General features: G+C 45.4%; 2 protein-coding genes across 2 annotated transcripts; one reads left to right on the top strand and one right to left on the bottom strand.

Moving 5' to 3' along the window:
* Positions 1-960: 960 nt before the first annotated feature.
* Positions 961-3,901, bottom strand: L3HYPDH (trans-L-3-hydroxyproline dehydratase). Its single transcript, XM_017831732.1, has 5 exons — positions 3,355-3,901; positions 2,927-3,096; positions 2,524-2,646; positions 1,826-1,963; positions 961-1,461 (listed from the first exon to the last, which is right to left on the bottom strand). Exons 1-5 carry the CDS (start codon positions 3,899-3,901, stop codon positions 1,336-1,338), a joined length of 1,104 nt encoding a protein of 367 aa, XP_017687221.1. The 3' UTR covers positions 961-1,335.
* Positions 3,902-4,122: 221 nt separating this feature from the next.
* JKAMP (JNK1/MAPK8-associated membrane protein) lies at positions 4,123-9,153 on the top strand. Its single transcript, XM_017831775.1, has 7 exons — positions 4,123-4,243; positions 4,386-4,477; positions 5,049-5,203; positions 6,442-6,648; positions 7,334-7,515; positions 8,202-8,278; positions 8,580-9,153. The coding sequence occupies exons 1-7, from the start codon at positions 4,231-4,233 to the stop codon at positions 8,796-8,798; spliced, it is 945 nt and encodes a 314-aa protein (XP_017687264.1). The 5' UTR covers positions 4,123-4,230; the 3' UTR covers positions 8,799-9,153.
* Positions 9,154-16,794: the final 7,641 nt, after the last annotated feature.

Here is a 16,794-nt window from a genome sequence, read left to right as displayed (position 1 = left end):
AAGCTGAAAACACATGGAGGAGTTTGCTCCTGCAAGCCTGGAGGCTGTCCATGTCACTTGTTGCTCCTCAGGACCAGAAGCTGTACAGGATTTACTGAGGGGTTACAGGAAAGCTGTGAGCAAGAGCTCCAAACACTGTCCTATAAAAACTCTCTTGGCAGCACAAGCATTCTCTGAATGAGGGAATTTTTGTTCATTCCCATTCCGAAGTTATAATTTTCAACTTGGCAGAAGAAATTCCTCCCAGGCGTTTTGATGCCAGTGTTTTCCAAGCTCACCAGTATGACTTTCTCCCTTCTGCTGCAAGAGCTCCTGGGAGATGATCATTCTCATTTTCATGTCTCATTTTAACAAGTGCATCCAGACACTCCCACAAGTGTCTTCAGTAAACAAGCACCACTTTGTCCAGAGACACAGTGGAAATGACAGGCCACGAGTGGTCTGAAGCTCTGCTCCTGCCACTGCAAATGTTTGGTTTGGTTTTTCCATTGGCAATCCTCTCTGGAAGGACTCTGGCAAAGCAAACACTGATTGCACTCCACTGCACAAGCTGCCCCTGGACTGAGACAAAATCATCAGTAAATAATTACCTAAGGTCATAATAGCTCAGACCTTCGAATACAGCTGCTCCTGTTGAAAGTTAACCATGGGGTATTTGCAGCCAGTGGTCTGAGATAAGCCAGAGAGGAAGGTTTAGGGAAGCAGCATGGCACGCTCACTCAGTGGGGACAGTGGGAAATTCATCCCCAGCTCTGGGATGCAAGAGGGATCTGGTGGAGTGAAGCAGGTGTAATGGAGGAAGGAGGTATCTGGACAGGCCTAAGAAGGGAAGACAGGGCATGAGACAGAGCAGCATGGCTGGCTGAGCAGGAGACAACAAGGATTCAAACCAACAGCCATGACACACACAGCAGAATCCTGGAAATGTGCTCTGGGAGGGAAAATAAGAGGAGAAAGGAAGTGTTTTCAGCTGGCATTTAATACGAATCTGGCTTTGAAATTCATAATTTTCAGATATAGAGAAGGCACGTAACTTTGAAGACAGCTCTCCAAGATCAGCTCTGTTTTCTGTGAGTAATTACTGGGGAAAAAAGAAAAAAAAAAAGAAGAAAAATATTATGGCTTCTCAGAGCAGCCCGTTTATGCTAATCACAGCGCACCCAATATGCTCATCACAACAGGGCAACACAGCTTGTTATCTTGAAACACGGCAGATGCTGTCACACCACCCAAAGCTGTTCCCGTTGCTCTGGCATATCGCAGCAAGAACAGAAATTTATGGGCAGGAGAAGCACAGCACCACCAGTGAGACTTTGCCATCACCCACGGCTGGGGTCACTTGAACAAGAAGCCGTATTTGAGTGGGTCCTCCTCCTCGACAGTGAAGGTGGCTGTGCCAGTGTAAAAGGCTTCTCCTGAGACTTCCACAACGACAGCGTTGTAGTCACCAAACTTGGCTTCCTGCAGAGGGATCAGGATCAGGACAGAGGCGACAGCAGGTTTCCACACTCCCAACCCCAGAAAATGCCAGTGCTACCTGGCACTTATGCAGACACCCCTCTTGGAGCACTGTGCTCTGCCCAAGTGCATCCCAAAGTGTGCAGCAGCCACGCAACACAACAAGGACTTACTGTTACTTGCTTTTCTAATTAAAATCCTTGAAGCATGAGGTTTATGGGAGGGCAAGACCCCCAGGCACCTCCCCCTTTCCACATGCTCTTCCCCAGGCAACAGAAAGGCTTTTCTGCTTCCCCACTGAGCCAAGGCAACAGCAATTTTCCAGCAGTCCTTGAGACAGGGGGAAAGACCAGCACAAGCCACTTGCCTTCACTGCCTTCCCAGTGAACAAGGAGCCTGTGGTGCTGCTCCGGAAGGTTCTGGTCTGATTCAGCTGGATGAGTCCCTTATGGTACTGCAGGGCAATGCGAGCTGTCACACCCGAACCTGTCGGACTTCGGTCAACCTACGTGCAGAGGAGATGATGAACCAGCTCTACTCTTCTGGAGTTTAATAGAAAACAATATGGCTCCCCTCAGATCTCTCTGGCACCTTTATACTGTGCTTGGGGGAAATCCCTCTAGCCCAGGGTTTTGTGCAGAACCCGGATACATCAGAGCGGGAGGTTTGGGGTACTTCTGGATTGTGATTAGCTTTGGCACACTTATAGGGATGGATGATCTAATAAATATTGAGGCTATTTAGGGAGCACTTGAAAGCTTACCAGCATCACAACAAAAGGACTCAGAGGGGCTAAGGCCACCCTGTCCCTGGGACATTCCTATCAAAGGGTTTGTAGGTATAAACCTTTCTAAAAGGTCACCACCTAAGATGCATAGAAGTATTTCTGCCATTATGAATTAAAACAGGACGTGTGAAATGACACTTGGCTCTTCAGAGACATGACAGTAGCAAAAAGTAATCACTGCCCAAACCGAGCAGCAGAACTGTCCCTCTTCTCTGCAGTGGACGTAAGAGGGGACAAAGGTGGTGCCTCATGTGCCTGAGGAGAGCCTGTTTCTGTACCTGCTCATCTGCAAACACACAGATGTTGGTGGTGGGCTCCTCGCTAAAGGCATCTTTCCCATCTGTCAGGATGGTGCCGTAGAGGAAAGCCAGGTCTTCACTTTCAGGGTGATGAAGTTTGAACTGGGAACAGCACAGAGAGGGTCACACACAGCAGCAGCATGTGCAGTACAGCTTCCATGAGAGACCAGAGGAAGGGGACAAGGCCACACTGCTGCATTTCCACCTCTGCTTCTGCGGTAACAGAGATGGATGCAGCAGGAGCTCCTTCTTATGTCCTTGTAAGGACTCTTAGATTCACCCTGGGGCTGGAAGGATGGGACTCCCCCCCCTCCTGAGTGTCTCAGTCTGGTGCAGTCACCTCGAAGGGAATGTGCTGGGGTGCCATGGTGCTCCCCCATACCTGTTTCTTCACCGCTTCTGTCACTGCACTCGCTGCACTGACAAGGTCTCTGGTCTTTGAGGAGCGCACATCAAGGCCCAGCTGCTCGGCGCTGAGGAAGGCATAGAAAGTGCCGCCGTAGCCGATGTCAACCACCACCTTCCCATGGCCAGGGACGTCAATGGCCAAGTCTGAGCAGAGAAAGGGAGGGAGGTGAGCAGGGCAAACCGTGCTGAGCCATGGGCTTGCTTGCATACGGAGTGAAGGAACCTCGCTGCACGCAAAGGCAGTGGTTGGGACGTGTAGGTGCTCCCATACATGTGATGCCTTATGCCACCCCGACAACCTCTGAAGAGCATCAGAATCAGGGAGGGATCTGCCACATGCCCCTCAGCCAGGCCACCAGCCCCCGCCCCCCCAAAGCCCACTGCAACGGGCCAGGCTCCCACCGGTAGCGGCGGCGAAGGCGGGCACGCTGTGGAAGCGCACGGGGTTGCCGCTGCGCCGGCCGTCCCAGGGCACGAAGGCGGTGACGGGCCCGCAGGGGCAGCGCAGGCGGACGGCGGTCTCCGGGCGGGCGGGCTCCGGCACCAGCCCGTAGTCGAGCGCGAACCGCCCGAGGGCCATCACGGCGTGTCCGCACATGGCGCTGTAGCCGGCGCCGTGCAGGAACAGCGCCGCCAGGTGCGCGCCCTCCGCGGCCGCCCCGGCGCGCACCACCACGGCCCCGTACATGCCGGCGTGCCCGCGCGGCTCGTGCACCAGCGCCCGCCGCACGTGGTCCTGCGCGGCCGCCACCTCCCGCCGCAGCGACAGCAGCGACAGCCCGCCCGCCGCCGCCGCCCGCTCCGCCGCCTCCAGCCGCGGGATGATGCGCAGCGGCTCGCCGCCCGTGTGCATCTCCACCGTCTGCAGCACCGGGCCCGAGGGCGAGTGCGGCGGCAGCGCCCGCCCCGCTCCGACACCGACACTGTCACCGCCGCCCCTCGCCGCCATCGCACCGCGGGGACACGCCCGCACCGAGGCCACGCCCGCACCGAGGCCACGCCCGCACCGAGGCCACGCCCGCACCGAGGCCACGCCTACACCTCAAAGGTCACGCCCGCGCCCCGTTTGAGGCCGCGCCCACCCCCGCCCGGAGCCACGCCCACGACAGCGGCGGCTGCCAAACCCAAAGCCACGCCCCCTCTCTATACCACGCCCCCGTGTCTGGCCCCGCCCCTTGAGGGTGCCCCGCCCACATTCTCACGCAGGGCCCGTCCCGTGGCGGAAGCGGAAGCGCCGAGGCGGAAGTGCCGTGCAGGGGCGGTTGCCGAGTAACAGCGATGTTCCGCGCCGGTAGGACGGGCCGGGATTGGGAATGGGGATGGGGATGGGGATGAGGATGGGAAAGAGAGTGGGGGTAACGATGGGGATGAGGTTGGAGTGGGCTCGGTGCCCCTCTCGATAACAGCCCCTGTCTGCCGCGATCTCTCCGCAGCCGTGGACATCCAGCCTGCCTGCCTCGGGCTGTACTGCGGCAGGACCGTCCTGTCGGTGAACGGCTCCGTGGAGACCTACGGGGACTGCGGGGTAAGTGCGGGGCTCGGCCTGGGCACGGGGTGGCCCCGAGCTCGGGCTGGGGCGGGTCCTGCCGTGAGATGGGATCGATCCCCTCGAGATCGGGGCGCCGGGGTCGCCGAGAGCGGGGAGAGGTCCCTGAGCTAAACAGGAGCTGCTCCGTGAACGTCCCCTGGAAGGAGGTGCTGGAAGCTCGATCCCAAACCCGAGTTGAGCGGAGGGGCTGGAAAAGCTGGAACAGGACGGGATGAGGTTGAGAGCTGTGCTGAAATCACTCGGATTTAATTGGATTTTATTTTTGAGGGAGAGCAACATCCAGGGAGGGGAGTAAGAAACTGGGGGACAGTGGTTGTGAGCAGCCTGGTGGGAAAGTTGAATCATGCTTCACCCTTGTTTATATTAAGAAGCAGGAGCCAGACAGAGCAAGACCAGTGTAAGCTGAGACATTACTGATGTTTTTGTTTCATCTCTTTAAAAATTTGATTAGTTTCTTGCCCCAGTACTGCCTCACGCTGTTTGTCCAGGAACTGCAATGATGTGCTGTTGTTCCTGCAGTTGTAAATCCCATCTCTGCTCTCTGCAGGTGTGTCCCAGAGGTCAGAGGACTGATGACAACAAGATCTGCAGGGAATGTACAGGATCTCCAGACCGCTATGACTGGCTCTACCTCGGCTTCATGGCCATGCTGCCCCTGGTCTTACACTGGTTCTTTATTGAGTGGTATTCTGGAAAGAAGAGGTTTGTGTGCCCCTTCTGTAAATATGTTGTTTAAAAATGGAAATCTTGTATCCACGAGTGATCAGTCAGAGATGATGAATTTAACTGTCCAGCAGTTCTTAGAGTTCCAGAATGGTTTGGGCTGGGAGAGACCTTAAGGGCCATCTATTTCCACACCTCCAATCATGGGCAGGGACACCTTCCACTCGACAAGGTTGCTCCAAGCCCTCTCCAGGCTGGCTGTTGGTCGAGCTGATATGGTAGCACAAAAGCTTTCAGCAGCTGGAGGGGGATTTATTTGCTAATGTAAGGGTCCTGCAGATCCTTTTTGCCAGTCAGTGCCCTCGGGGCATGGTCTGTATCTGTTTAATGATGCCCACTCCATCTGCCAGTTTGGGCTGGATTGGGTTTCCCAGCAGGCAGGAGTAGTGGGTTGTGTCATCCCCTCAATCCTGGGTCAGACTTCTCACCCACAGAGGCCCTGGTCAGTGCCAGAGAATGTATTTGAGTTCTCTCTTTAGGAATATGTATTCTGGGCATGGTACTTCAAGGAATTTCTGTTAAAAAGGGGTTTAAACCCACAGCTGCCATGTGGCCATTGGATGCTAGTCTAGAACTTGGAGACACTGGGTGCTAGACTAGAACTTCTAAGAAGTAGTGACTGGAGTGTACTAAACTGTCCCTGCCCATGGCAGGGGGTTGGAACAAGATGATCTTTAAGGTCCCTTCCAACCCAAACCATTCTGTGATTCTATAAACACTGAAAACATAGGGGACTGGGAGAGTTTAATATATGAATATATAGAGAATCATGGAATCATTTAGGTTGGAAAAGACCTCTGAGATCATAAGGTCCAACCCATGACCCAACACCACCTTGTCAACTAGACCATGGCACTAAGTGCCACATCCAGTCTTTCCTGAAACACCTCCAGGGACAGTCTTTAAAAAGGACTTGCATCTTTGAAAATGTTTCTTATATCATGTGTAACAGCATTACCCCTTCTGAGACATGTGGTGTGTTATCCTCACTGCTGCTTTCTTTGCCCATTTTACACACCAAACCATCTGAGATTGTAAATGAGTTTTCACACTCAGCTTCAAATACTGAATTTATCGAGGCAGAGCTGCCCCAACCTTGGTCACAGCGAATATTAACTCTGCAGGAGGTTCTGTACTGCACAGGCCTCTGCTTTTCAGTCGGTGTTTAGATTTCCTGTAGAGTTAGAAAACCAGTAACTCTCTGTGTTGCTCCTCAGCTCCAGCGCGTTGCTGCAGCACATCACAGCCCTGCTGGAGTGCAGCATTGCAGCAGTGGTCACCCTGCTGGTCAGTGACCCCGTGGGGTCCCTGCACATCCGCTCCTGCAGGGTGAAGAAGCTCTCGGACTGGTACACGATGCTCTACAACCCCAGCCCCGACTACATCACCACAGTGCACTGCACCCACGAGGCTGTCTACCCCCTGTGAGTGTGAAGACAGCTGTGTTTGTGTCTGTGCCTCTTCTCAACACTGCAAAAAGTGTTCAGATGCAGCTCAGATCAATGAGTATCAATACCCTGAAGTCTTTGATGCACTGAGCTGTTTTATATGAGGAACATTTCCCATCACTTAATGACTTCCTGAGTAACCAGAGAATGTGGCACAGTCCAGGCTGTCAAACAGAATCACAGAATCAACTGGGCTGGAAAAGACCTCTGAGATCATTGAGTCCAACCTGTGCCCCAACACCACCCTGTCAACTAGACCAGGGCACTGAATGCCATGTCCAGTCTTTCCTTAAACACCTCCAGGGACTGAGACTCCACCACCTCCTTGGGCAGCCCCTTCCAATGTTTAATCACCCTTTCTATGAAGAAATTCCTCCTGATGTCCAACCTGAACCTCCCCTGACACAGCTTGGAACTCTGTTCTCTTGTCCTCTCACTATTTAGATATAAAGCTCAAAGGTGCTTTTTATTTCTTTTTCTTTTCCTTTGCTACATCTTGACCATTTCCCCCTTGGAAAAGTGAGCCCATCATTCTGCGTTTACGTCCTTTGGTTATAAATTCTTTAGACTTCACTGACTAACCCCAAATTCCCTGGTTGTGACTTGAGTCTCCATGAGAAAACTGCACATTTGAAGGAATTTCTATTTTTTTTCTCCCCAGGTACACCATTGTGTTTATATATTACGCCTTCTGTCTTGTGTTAATGATGCTCCTTCGGCCTCTCCTGGTTAAGAAAATTGCCTGTGGCTTGGGAAAGTCTGATCGATTCAAAAGCATTTATGCAGCACTGTACTTCTTCCCCATCCTCACCGTGCTGCAGGCTGTGGGAGGAGGCCTGCTCTGTGAGTTCTCTCTTAATAACACTCATAAACATACCTGTAAATGCACACTAAGAAGTGATTTATGGGAGGGAGGGAAGGGACACTTTTTGCTTTCGGAATAAGGACATTGTTTAAGATTATTGTGAGGACTCTGACCTGGAAAGGTTGCTCATTAGTAGCCCTGACCTCACTAGGCTCCTGACCCACTGCTTTGCCTCAGCCAATGCTGCTAGAGACTGTCCCTTTCCCAAAAAAAGGAATAGAGTGGGTTATGAGAGGAAATTACTTCAGAGGGAGTTAATTCCACTTTCTGCTAAGGCAGAGTTTGATTTTGGAGATGGATTACAGTATAGGTTTGTGAAGATAGGGTGTTTTTGGTTTAGCTTCCAGCATCCTTGTCACATGTGGAGAGGTGCCACAAAATCCTCTCTCAGCCTGACTACTTTTCTTATTATCTGCTCTTTTCAGTTCGTGGTTTAAGTGTACAATAACTCCACCAAGAAACAGTAGAAGTTTGAAAAGCTCAGTGAGAGCTGTTGTGGAATTGTGCTTGGCTGACCCCTACTGCTGTGCATGTGTGAAGTGCTGATGAAAGATGGGCTGAAGTAGCTCAGTTGACTTCATACATGTGGTTATATGTGGAAAAACTTTCTCTGAACTGTAAATCATGCTTTTTTCCTGCTAATGTCTTCCATGTTTGCCTTTAGATTATGCCTTCCCATACATCATACTGGTGTTGTCTTTGGTTACTCTGGCTGTTTACATGTCTGCTTCTGAAGTGGAGGTGGGTAAACATGTTTCCTGTGTTAAAACTCAGATTATAAAAGACCTGAGTGAGCAGAGACCACTTTGTCTCTTGCCTTTTCTCAGCAGTGTATTTTGCATTTAAGCCTCTTCCTTTATGCCTTCTCCTCTTGGCTGGAGGAAGCTCCTGTGAGACTTCCCTCTCCTGGTGCACTGCTGCTGGAAGGGCTCAAACACAGGAGCCTTCATACAGTCCCTGTGTTCTGCCTATAACATCTCTTAAATGTCAGGATCTGGGGAACAGGCTGAATGCTAACAGGGTACTGTGTTTATTTTACAAGTCTTTCAAGGATCTTCTGGTGAGGAAGAAAAGGCTTGTTGTCCTCTTCAGCCACTGGTTGCTTCATGCCTATGGAATCATCTCCATTTCCAAACTGGATAAGCTTGAGCAGGACCTGCCATTGCTTGCCCTGGTTCCTGCCCCTGCCCTCTTTTACCTGATGACAGCAAAGTACACGGAGCCATCACGCATCCTCTCGGAAGGGGGAAATGGACATTAAAAGGAGCCTGTGCCAACAACGCCATCCCAATGATCTGGATCAAGCAATTTAGTCATGCTTTGGAAACTTCTGTTTTAAAGGAAGTTGTTTATGTGCCAGACTTCTGGTGAAACACCTCTGGCTGAGACTGTATAATATCAAAAAGCTGCACTTTGTATTCCTCATAAGTATCTGGTATAGATCAAAGGGAATGTCTTTGTATCTATTTATCACTGTGAATCTGTATAAAAAGCTTGTGACACGTTCTAGTACAGCGGTTTGCTTGTGTATGTTCATTTCCTAATACAATATTTGAATAAAACAACAGAACTTGGTTTTCAATAGACTTTAAATTAAAAAAGAAATAGAGCTTGAATATGCCAGAGAGCTTGTTTTTTCTCATCACAATACTCTAGTTTCTATCCCCCACCAGTGGAAACAGACTGTCTTCTTCCTTCCATCAAAAGATGAAACATGTTGTGCATGATTCCTCATGATGTTTGTGTCTGACTGCTGGGTAAAAGGAGAAGAACTGCATTGTAAAGTGCACTATAAAGTATAGTTTATGCTCTGTGAGCTTCATGTAGGGAGACCTGTTCATGTAAGGAGAGCATTAAATAGATCAGATTAAAGGTTTTTTTTCTTGGTAGTTTGGTTAATAAAAATAATTGGAGATTCCTTGTCTCCTTAATGAAATGCCATTATCTCTGCTTTACGTTCCTCGAAATCCTAAAGTGAACACCTTGGTAAATATTGTTAAAACTCTTGAGGCTGCTCAGAGGTGAGTGTTTGGCCTTGCTGAGTCAAATCTCCACTGACAGACTTAGTTTTCTCTCTGTTGCATTTAGGGATTAAGGAAGCTACTGAGCAGCATAAGGAAATCAAATGCTGTCTTTTCTGCAATGTACAATATATAATTTGCAGACACTCTGATCTAGAGGACAGTTCTAAAGGTAAGGGATTAAAACTCATGTTAGAACACCCCACCTAAGGACTGTTCCTCTTTCATGGGCATTTCTGTGCATGGACTATATGCATTGGGTTTAAATGTTGGGCTGTGTCTTGTTTTTGAAAAGATAACAACTCCCAGGTAACATCAGGTATAGTAAAGAGTACATTTTTTGCTAGTTCTAGAGAGTCATCTGTTCCTTTTGAAAGCAGAATGAGGGATTCTATTAAAAGGAGAGCTTACAGGAAGACAGTGCACCCCGTGGACCTTGCCTGAAATCCCCAACCACTGACCTTACAGCTTGGCTCCAGTGCTTTAGCCAAACTTGGAATGTGAAATACAAATTAATAAAGTCTTTTTATCACCTTTTCCCAGTAGCATTAAAAAAATTTTATATATATAATGGCAACCAAAGAGAGAAATATACACAGTTTGGAATGACCAAGCAATGTTTTTATAGTGGCTCCTTGTGAAGAAACCTGCCCTGAACATTTCACACAGAAAATACTGGCTCTGGCTTTCAGATGGAGTAGGATTCTCTTCTGCTGTATGTTCACCATCTTTCTCTTCTCTGCCTGAGTCCTCTGACATTCTCTTCTTCTATAAATCCATCATTTTCTCTCCCTGGTTCCTGATCACATTATCCAGACCCAATGATTCCAAAGTAACCTGTAAGCCATTGCTTTTCAGCTTTAATGTATTAAAAAGCCACATTCTGTAATCAGATGGTCATACAGTGACTAAACCTGTGACTCATTACAGATGAGACCTCTGTGACTCAACAAGTAAAGCAGATATCTGGCAACTGTTCACATCCCTGGAAGTGTTCCAGGCCAGGTTGGATGGCTTTGAGCACCCTGGTCTAGTGGAAGGTATCCCTGCCCATGGCAGGGGTTTGGAACTGGATGATCTTTGAGGTCCTTTCCAACCCAAACCATTCTGTGATTCAGTGATATCTACAGGATTTGAGTTAAACAGGCTCTGAAGCAAGCAATTTGTATGTACCCTGTGTGATATCACCCCTTCCCAAGACAATAACATACAATATTGTTCATTTAAATGGAAATAGAAGTAAAAATTGCTTATACTAAAATTCTAAAGCACATAAACATTAATTAACCATATAGTCCTGGAGTGATAACTGCGAAACCACAAGCTGCAGGAGCTGAGGTCTGTTTTATTTATCCTTTGTGGAAAAGCAAACACACAGTTCTGCTCAGACTATTTTACAGCCCCCTCACTGCTATTATCACAGCTCTTCAGAAAGTAGAAATTAAAGATGATCATATCCAGGCTGTGTTATAAAGTATTCCTGGTTCTTCTAATAAATGTACCTCTAATTCCAGCCCTCTGCCATGGGCAGGGACACCTTCCACTAGCCCATGTTGCTCCAAGCCCCATCCAACCTGGCCTTGGACACTTCCAGGGAAGGGGCATCCACAGTTTCTCTGGGCAGGCTGTGCCAGGGCCTCACCACCCTCAGATATCTAATCTAATCTAATCTAATCTAATCTAACATCTAATTCTATTCTCTTTCAGTTTGAAGCTATTCCCCTTTGTCCCTTCACTACAATTCCTGATGAAAACTGCTGTGAATGAACAGATTTAGATGGGGGAAAAAAGAGTGAAAAATAAAATATTTAGCTTATCTTTTTTGACAACCAGAGAATCCAGCCCCTCCATCTTGTTTTGTACCCTGCTATTACCATCACTGATCTTTTCCTCTCATTGTGGATTTTTTTTTTTAAGAGCTGTCACCATGTTCAGTATTTCCTGCTCATTTTCCAGAAACTCCTGTAATGACACAAAGTACAATTTATTTTTTCTTATAATGAAAAAAAAACAAACCCTCACAATATGTTAAGAAATTTGATTTGCTTATCTAGTTTTCCCACAGCTTGACTGGCCACTAGACCTGTAGCTCTGCAGGTACTTTTTCAAGTACCCAACTTTTTCAAGTACCTAATCCTTGCATAAAAAACCCCAAAGTTTGCCTTTCTAACAGAATAATTGGTGAAAAACTTTTTTACATTATAGTTTGGCTTAATTCCTGTTCAAAACGAAGGCAACCCCCAACTAGAAAAATATTACAAGGCTGATGAGCTGAATGTAGAACATCAAGAACATTATAAGGTACAGAAGTTAAACTTAAGAGAAGTTTAACTATCAGACCAGCAAAAGGAACAATATCGGAAAAAATTTGGTTTATAGCCAATTTTTTTTATAGCTGGAAAACATAGGTTTAATACTTTGCCCCTCGTGACTTCAAAGATGGTAGTGTCTTATTTGCAAAATGCAGTTTTATTTTTTACATGGTAACTGAACTATATTTATGCAATCAAGTACAACAGAAAATTGAAACTCATTTTTTAAATAAGGCTCTCCTCTGACCATCCCTTCTTCAGAAGAAGATCTACAAAGAGTTGAGCATTAAAATGGGATAAATCGCTGTGCCAAAAAAAAAGACATTAGAACTGAAAGATATTCTTTAAAAATGTCACCTTTTTTCTTTTGAAGTAGTTATTAACATGTTACTGTGAAACACCATCAGCCTATGCTGACTTGTGGTTTTCTGCTTCAGAGTTCACTGCAAAAATATCTTCTTTTATCTGCACATTGTTCTGTGAAAAAAAAAAATTACAACTGAATATTATCACAGTTTTCTAAATATTTTCCAAAGAGTTTCAGTGTTTCTAGAGAGATCAGGAAGAATAAAATGAGTTTCAGCCTATTGAAATATAAAGGTTAATGTATTCCTCTGGACATTTCCTCTGACATTAAAAAGACACCTTTTCTTTCAACAACATCATCCATTTCACTTTGTTGAACAAATTTTAACAGATGCCAAAATCAACACAAGCCACCTGTGTCTATGCCATCAAATAAAATGGATGAGGGTGCTGAGAACAGCCAGGGCAGCACAGGTCATGCACAAGCAGAGAAACTCTTCCTCCTTCACTCCCACAAAATTGGGTGGACTCATTCATGATGGATCAGCTCTACCAGTACTCAGATAAATTCTTTTCCTGAGGGAAGCTTTTGATTCCAGACAGATATGATCAGATAGAGCTGATAGCCGAGGGCCTGAGAGGTGTACAGAATATTTTCAAAAGCATCTCTTCCACATTCACAAGCCTATTCCACATCTCACCTGCATTTCAGCCCCCCTTCATGTGGCAGGGAAGCCTTTTCCTACAATCCCCGACTGAATGCAGCAGACACATGATATTGATTATGCCTCAGGCAGGTGCCTGGCCCTTGGATATTCCTCTTTGTTTCCTTCCAAATTAAACACAGCCCCACACACTCATTTAAAAGGCCAGGTTTGCTCTGTGATGTTTACGTTTCATCATCTTCCACGACTAGCACTTTGTGTAACAAAAAATGAGCACAGAATTTCACACTGAGCAGGAACACTGTCAAGCTTCAATGCACTCACTAATTTGCATCTGCAGCTCTCAGTGTTCACAATGCCAGGTTTTCTGTTGATCTCCTATTTGTCTCATTCCAGCAGCTTTATAGTCTCTGGATGATTTTTCAACTGGCCAATTGCAGCATCATGTTTGGTCCACGTTTCATTCCTGTTAGTAATAAACTCTTTGCTGCTAACAGAGCTTTATACAGGATTTTTTAAAATAAAGTGAGAAGAGTTTCTGTTACGTGGCAGCTTTCATTTGAAAACTTCAAACAACCATCTGAGACAGGTATCTTTGCCCTCTTACCAACGAGGAGGGACAAATACAGAGTGGGGAAGCAATTCCTTATGGTCCCCAAGAAAGGAACCAGCTCTGACACGAAGTGACCTTCCTGCTGCAGGGCCATCCAATGACAGGAGCATCCCTTTTCTGTCTGAAGGCAGTGGTGGAAACTTTGCAGAAGCTGCACAGCCAAGTTACAAGTTACTACCACATCCTCCTTGAGCTTCCCAGTAGTTTTGATTGGCTGCTGAATGGGCTCTTTTGACCTGGTCATCTTTCTTTTCTACAAAGCAGAGGAAGAGTTTTTAGACAGTGCAGTGACTCAACAGTAGAGTTGGGTTGTTATAAATTAAACCAAGGTCTATCAGTAAGTGACTTGTTTAACTGGTCTGGCTTTTTTAATTATTTTTTTTTTTTAATCTTGTATACTTCTCTTTTGTTTCTCTCTGGCTTTCTTCCAAGGTTAGCCTGCTTATGTTCAATTTTTCTTCTCTTTTAACTAGATTTTCAGTTGCAGTTTCTATGTCTTTCTTTAATGAAACTAAATATTAATCAATAATCTATCCAAGCAGCATTTAATGCATTTATAATTTAACAGATCCAGAGAAAAGAAAAAAAAACAAACACAGAGAAAACACTACTGAAAGTAATCTCAAGAGGTCATCTTAGTCCATCTCTGCTCCACAGCAGAATCAATTAGACCTAAGTACCCCTGACAGATGTTTGATTTGTCCTTAAAAACCCTAGTGGTAGAAATACTCTGTCTCTACAATGCTCAGGCAACTGATGCCAGGGATTTACTGTGTGAGCTGTCAGTGCTTTCTTAAGGCCTTTTTCTTATGTTAAATCTGTCCTGTTCCCTGTTATTTGTCTCCACAAGTGGTCAAGGAGAAAAGCTTATTGTCTTGCTAAGAATATTTATTTCTTTGATAGTTACTACCAAGTTTTCTCTTACCTTTAGGTATTTTAAATGGAAAAGCTGCCCATTTTTTCAATCCTTCCTTTTTTTGATAACTTTTACTGAACTCCTCCTGTATCTCAAAATAATCTACATCGTCCTTTAAAAGAGATGATCAATACCAGACATTCCGGCTGTGTCTTATATCAAAGCCAGATAGAGGTGAGAACATGCACCTTCAGCCTTGCCAGGCTACCTGCCTTTTCATATAGAGTAGTCTGACAGTTGTGTTTTCAAATTTTCAGCTTTAATTCTATTTATCACCCTAAATATCTCCCTCATGGTGGATTTGTACAAATAACCTACATGCAAAGATATGGATTTTTAAAAATTATTATTATTATTAGCTTATCTTCCCTCAAATTAAATCTCACACTTGCTAAAATAATTCTGAATTCTACTTCTGCCCTGCAGAGGGTGCTCCCACTCTTATCATGTTTGTCATCTGCAGATATGATAAGCATTTGCTCTATCCCATCATGTGATTCCTTAAGGAAAAAACAGATTAATTCCAGTATGAGAACAGACCTCTCACAAACTAACAGGGGCCATTATTTTATTTAGTCAGTAAAGCATGGGTAACAATTATCTAGGACGATTTTTCCAACTGATTTTGTTCAGCCTGAAAAAGAGACAACTGAAGGGACATACAGTAAAGGTGTCTAAAAATCACACACACCTTTGCAGGAGAAGATGAGAAGATAACACTTACTGTTTCTCATAATATAAAAACTGCAGGATGCCAATAAACTTTCAGGACAGCAGGTTTAAAACAAAAGAGAATTCTTGTCCTTATTAAATAAGTTATATGTTATATATAAATTGTTAGGGAGGATGAATGCATATGTGAGCCAAAAGAATCAATCAGTGATAGAAGAATTATTGCACTGAAGATCCAGCATAGCATAAAATTCCATCAAAAGCTATTTAAATGCAGATATCATCTCCATCCAGAGAAGCTCCTGACACTCCATTTGTCATGGAGATTATACAGTAGAAGGGTCATTCTATATTTGACTGTTCTTACATTACTTCTCCAAGCAGGATTATTGATCACTGGTAGGACCAGCATTGAATCTTACCCAGTATGGCTATTTTGGGAACTGAAGCTGATTTGAGCTTCGCTCACCTATTCCTGATGTACACTTAACATAATGATGAATAGCTCTGAGTGGCCAAAAAAAAAGTCTAATTTGATGTATGTGCATCTCTCAGCATAGTGGGATCTCACCTTGGTTAGGGCCAAGGAAACACAAGTCACAAATTTAATGACTTTTCACTGGAAAAATACATCTCTTCTGTTTTGCTGCAGTAGGTAAAAACACAGAAAGGGAGAACAGGAACAATCTGTATAGACCGGGAGACTTGAACAACAGAGAAACAAGATGATACCAAGGAAATAAAGTCGTACAAAGGAACAAAACTGGGCTCAGGATGTGAAGTAACACCAGGACTCTGAGCTCACTTCTGTACAGGACTTTAATGTCAAATATGCTGCACTACATGTTTTTGTTCCCTCTGAGACTCTGAAGTCGGGTAAACCTGTCAGATCCACTCCTGTGATCAAAGACTAGAAACATCAGAAAACCTCAAAGTATAAAGTAGAGATGTTTGGATATTCTCATGAGCTTGCTTTTTTAAATTTTTTTTTTAGGACTTTTTGGGGAGGGTTGGTTAAAAATAATTTTAAAAATGTAAAATATGAAGAACAGATGAAATGGCTCCCTTGGCAGAAACAGGTATGTGAAGCAGGCAGAGAAAGGTGAGTCTCATTTGTATGAACTACTTTGATATTGTGCATCACTGTAATGTTCCAGAGCAGAATGAGCTTGATCAGACTTCTGCAAAGGAATTTATTCCCCTCACACAGATCACCTTCATGAGATAGCATTCAGCCAGAATCATTTTGTAGATGAAAATAGTAGAGAGCAAGTGCAAGAAAATACTGCAAGTTGCCCTCCCCCTCTTAAAAAAAAGGAGGAAGAAAAAGCAGCTTAAATTTTTTTGTCAAACATGGGAGAAAACGAAAGCAAAGGAGGAAGACAGTTAATAAAGGAGAAAATATTAGAATGTGTCACCAAATAAAAATAAACAATATACAGTTGCTTTTTCAACCTGGTTCTGTCCATGCTACAAAGGAAAGGCCAATCCTCTGATAACAGGCTCATCAGCACTGCATTACATGAGAGTAAAATGGATCATTTTAAGGAAAAAACAGAGAGAATACCAAGGTATATTTAGCATCTCTTTTGTGTGTTCTGCAAAGCTCAGGTGCCACAAAGAACAGCAGAATGAGTCCAGCAGGGTAGTTTATTTAGCAATGACAATCTCATCCTTGGTTTTTAGGGAAGCTTGAGGAGTTACATGACCACAGCTGTCCTGTGTGATGTGGGAGCACAACCTCTCCACCAG

This window comes from Lepidothrix coronata, unplaced genomic scaffold (genome assembly GCF_001604755.1).
Source record: "Lepidothrix coronata isolate B3197 unplaced genomic scaffold, Lepidothrix_coronata-1.0 Scaffold196, whole genome shotgun sequence".
NCBI classification, from domain to species: Eukaryota; Metazoa; Chordata; class Aves; order Passeriformes; family Pipridae; genus Lepidothrix; species Lepidothrix coronata.
Note: the sequence above shows the minus strand (reverse complement) of the source record. Positions and strands in the feature narration are given on the sequence as shown.

Bases quoted from the DNA above. Each gene is read 5' to 3' on its own strand.
- L3HYPDH (XM_017831732.1), bottom strand. From the start codon at position 3,901: ATGGCGGCGAGGGGCGGCGGTGACAGTGTCGGTGTCGGAGCGGGGCGG. The intron at 3,097-3,354 runs GTGGGAGCCTGG...TTCTCTGCTCAG, and splicing joins CGCCTTCGCCGCCGCTACCG to ACTTGGCCATTGACGTCCCT. The intron at 1,964-2,523 runs GTACAGAAACAG...CTCTGCACGTAG, and splicing joins GTGTGTTTGCAGATGAGCAG to GTTGACCGAAGTCCGACAGG.
- JKAMP (XM_017831775.1), top strand. The intron at 7,516-8,201 runs GTGAGTTCTCTC...GTTTGCCTTTAG, and splicing joins TGTGGGAGGAGGCCTGCTCT to ATTATGCCTTCCCATACATC. The intron at 8,279-8,579 runs GTGGGTAAACAT...TTATTTTACAAG, and splicing joins TGTCTGCTTCTGAAGTGGAG to TCTTTCAAGGATCTTCTGGT.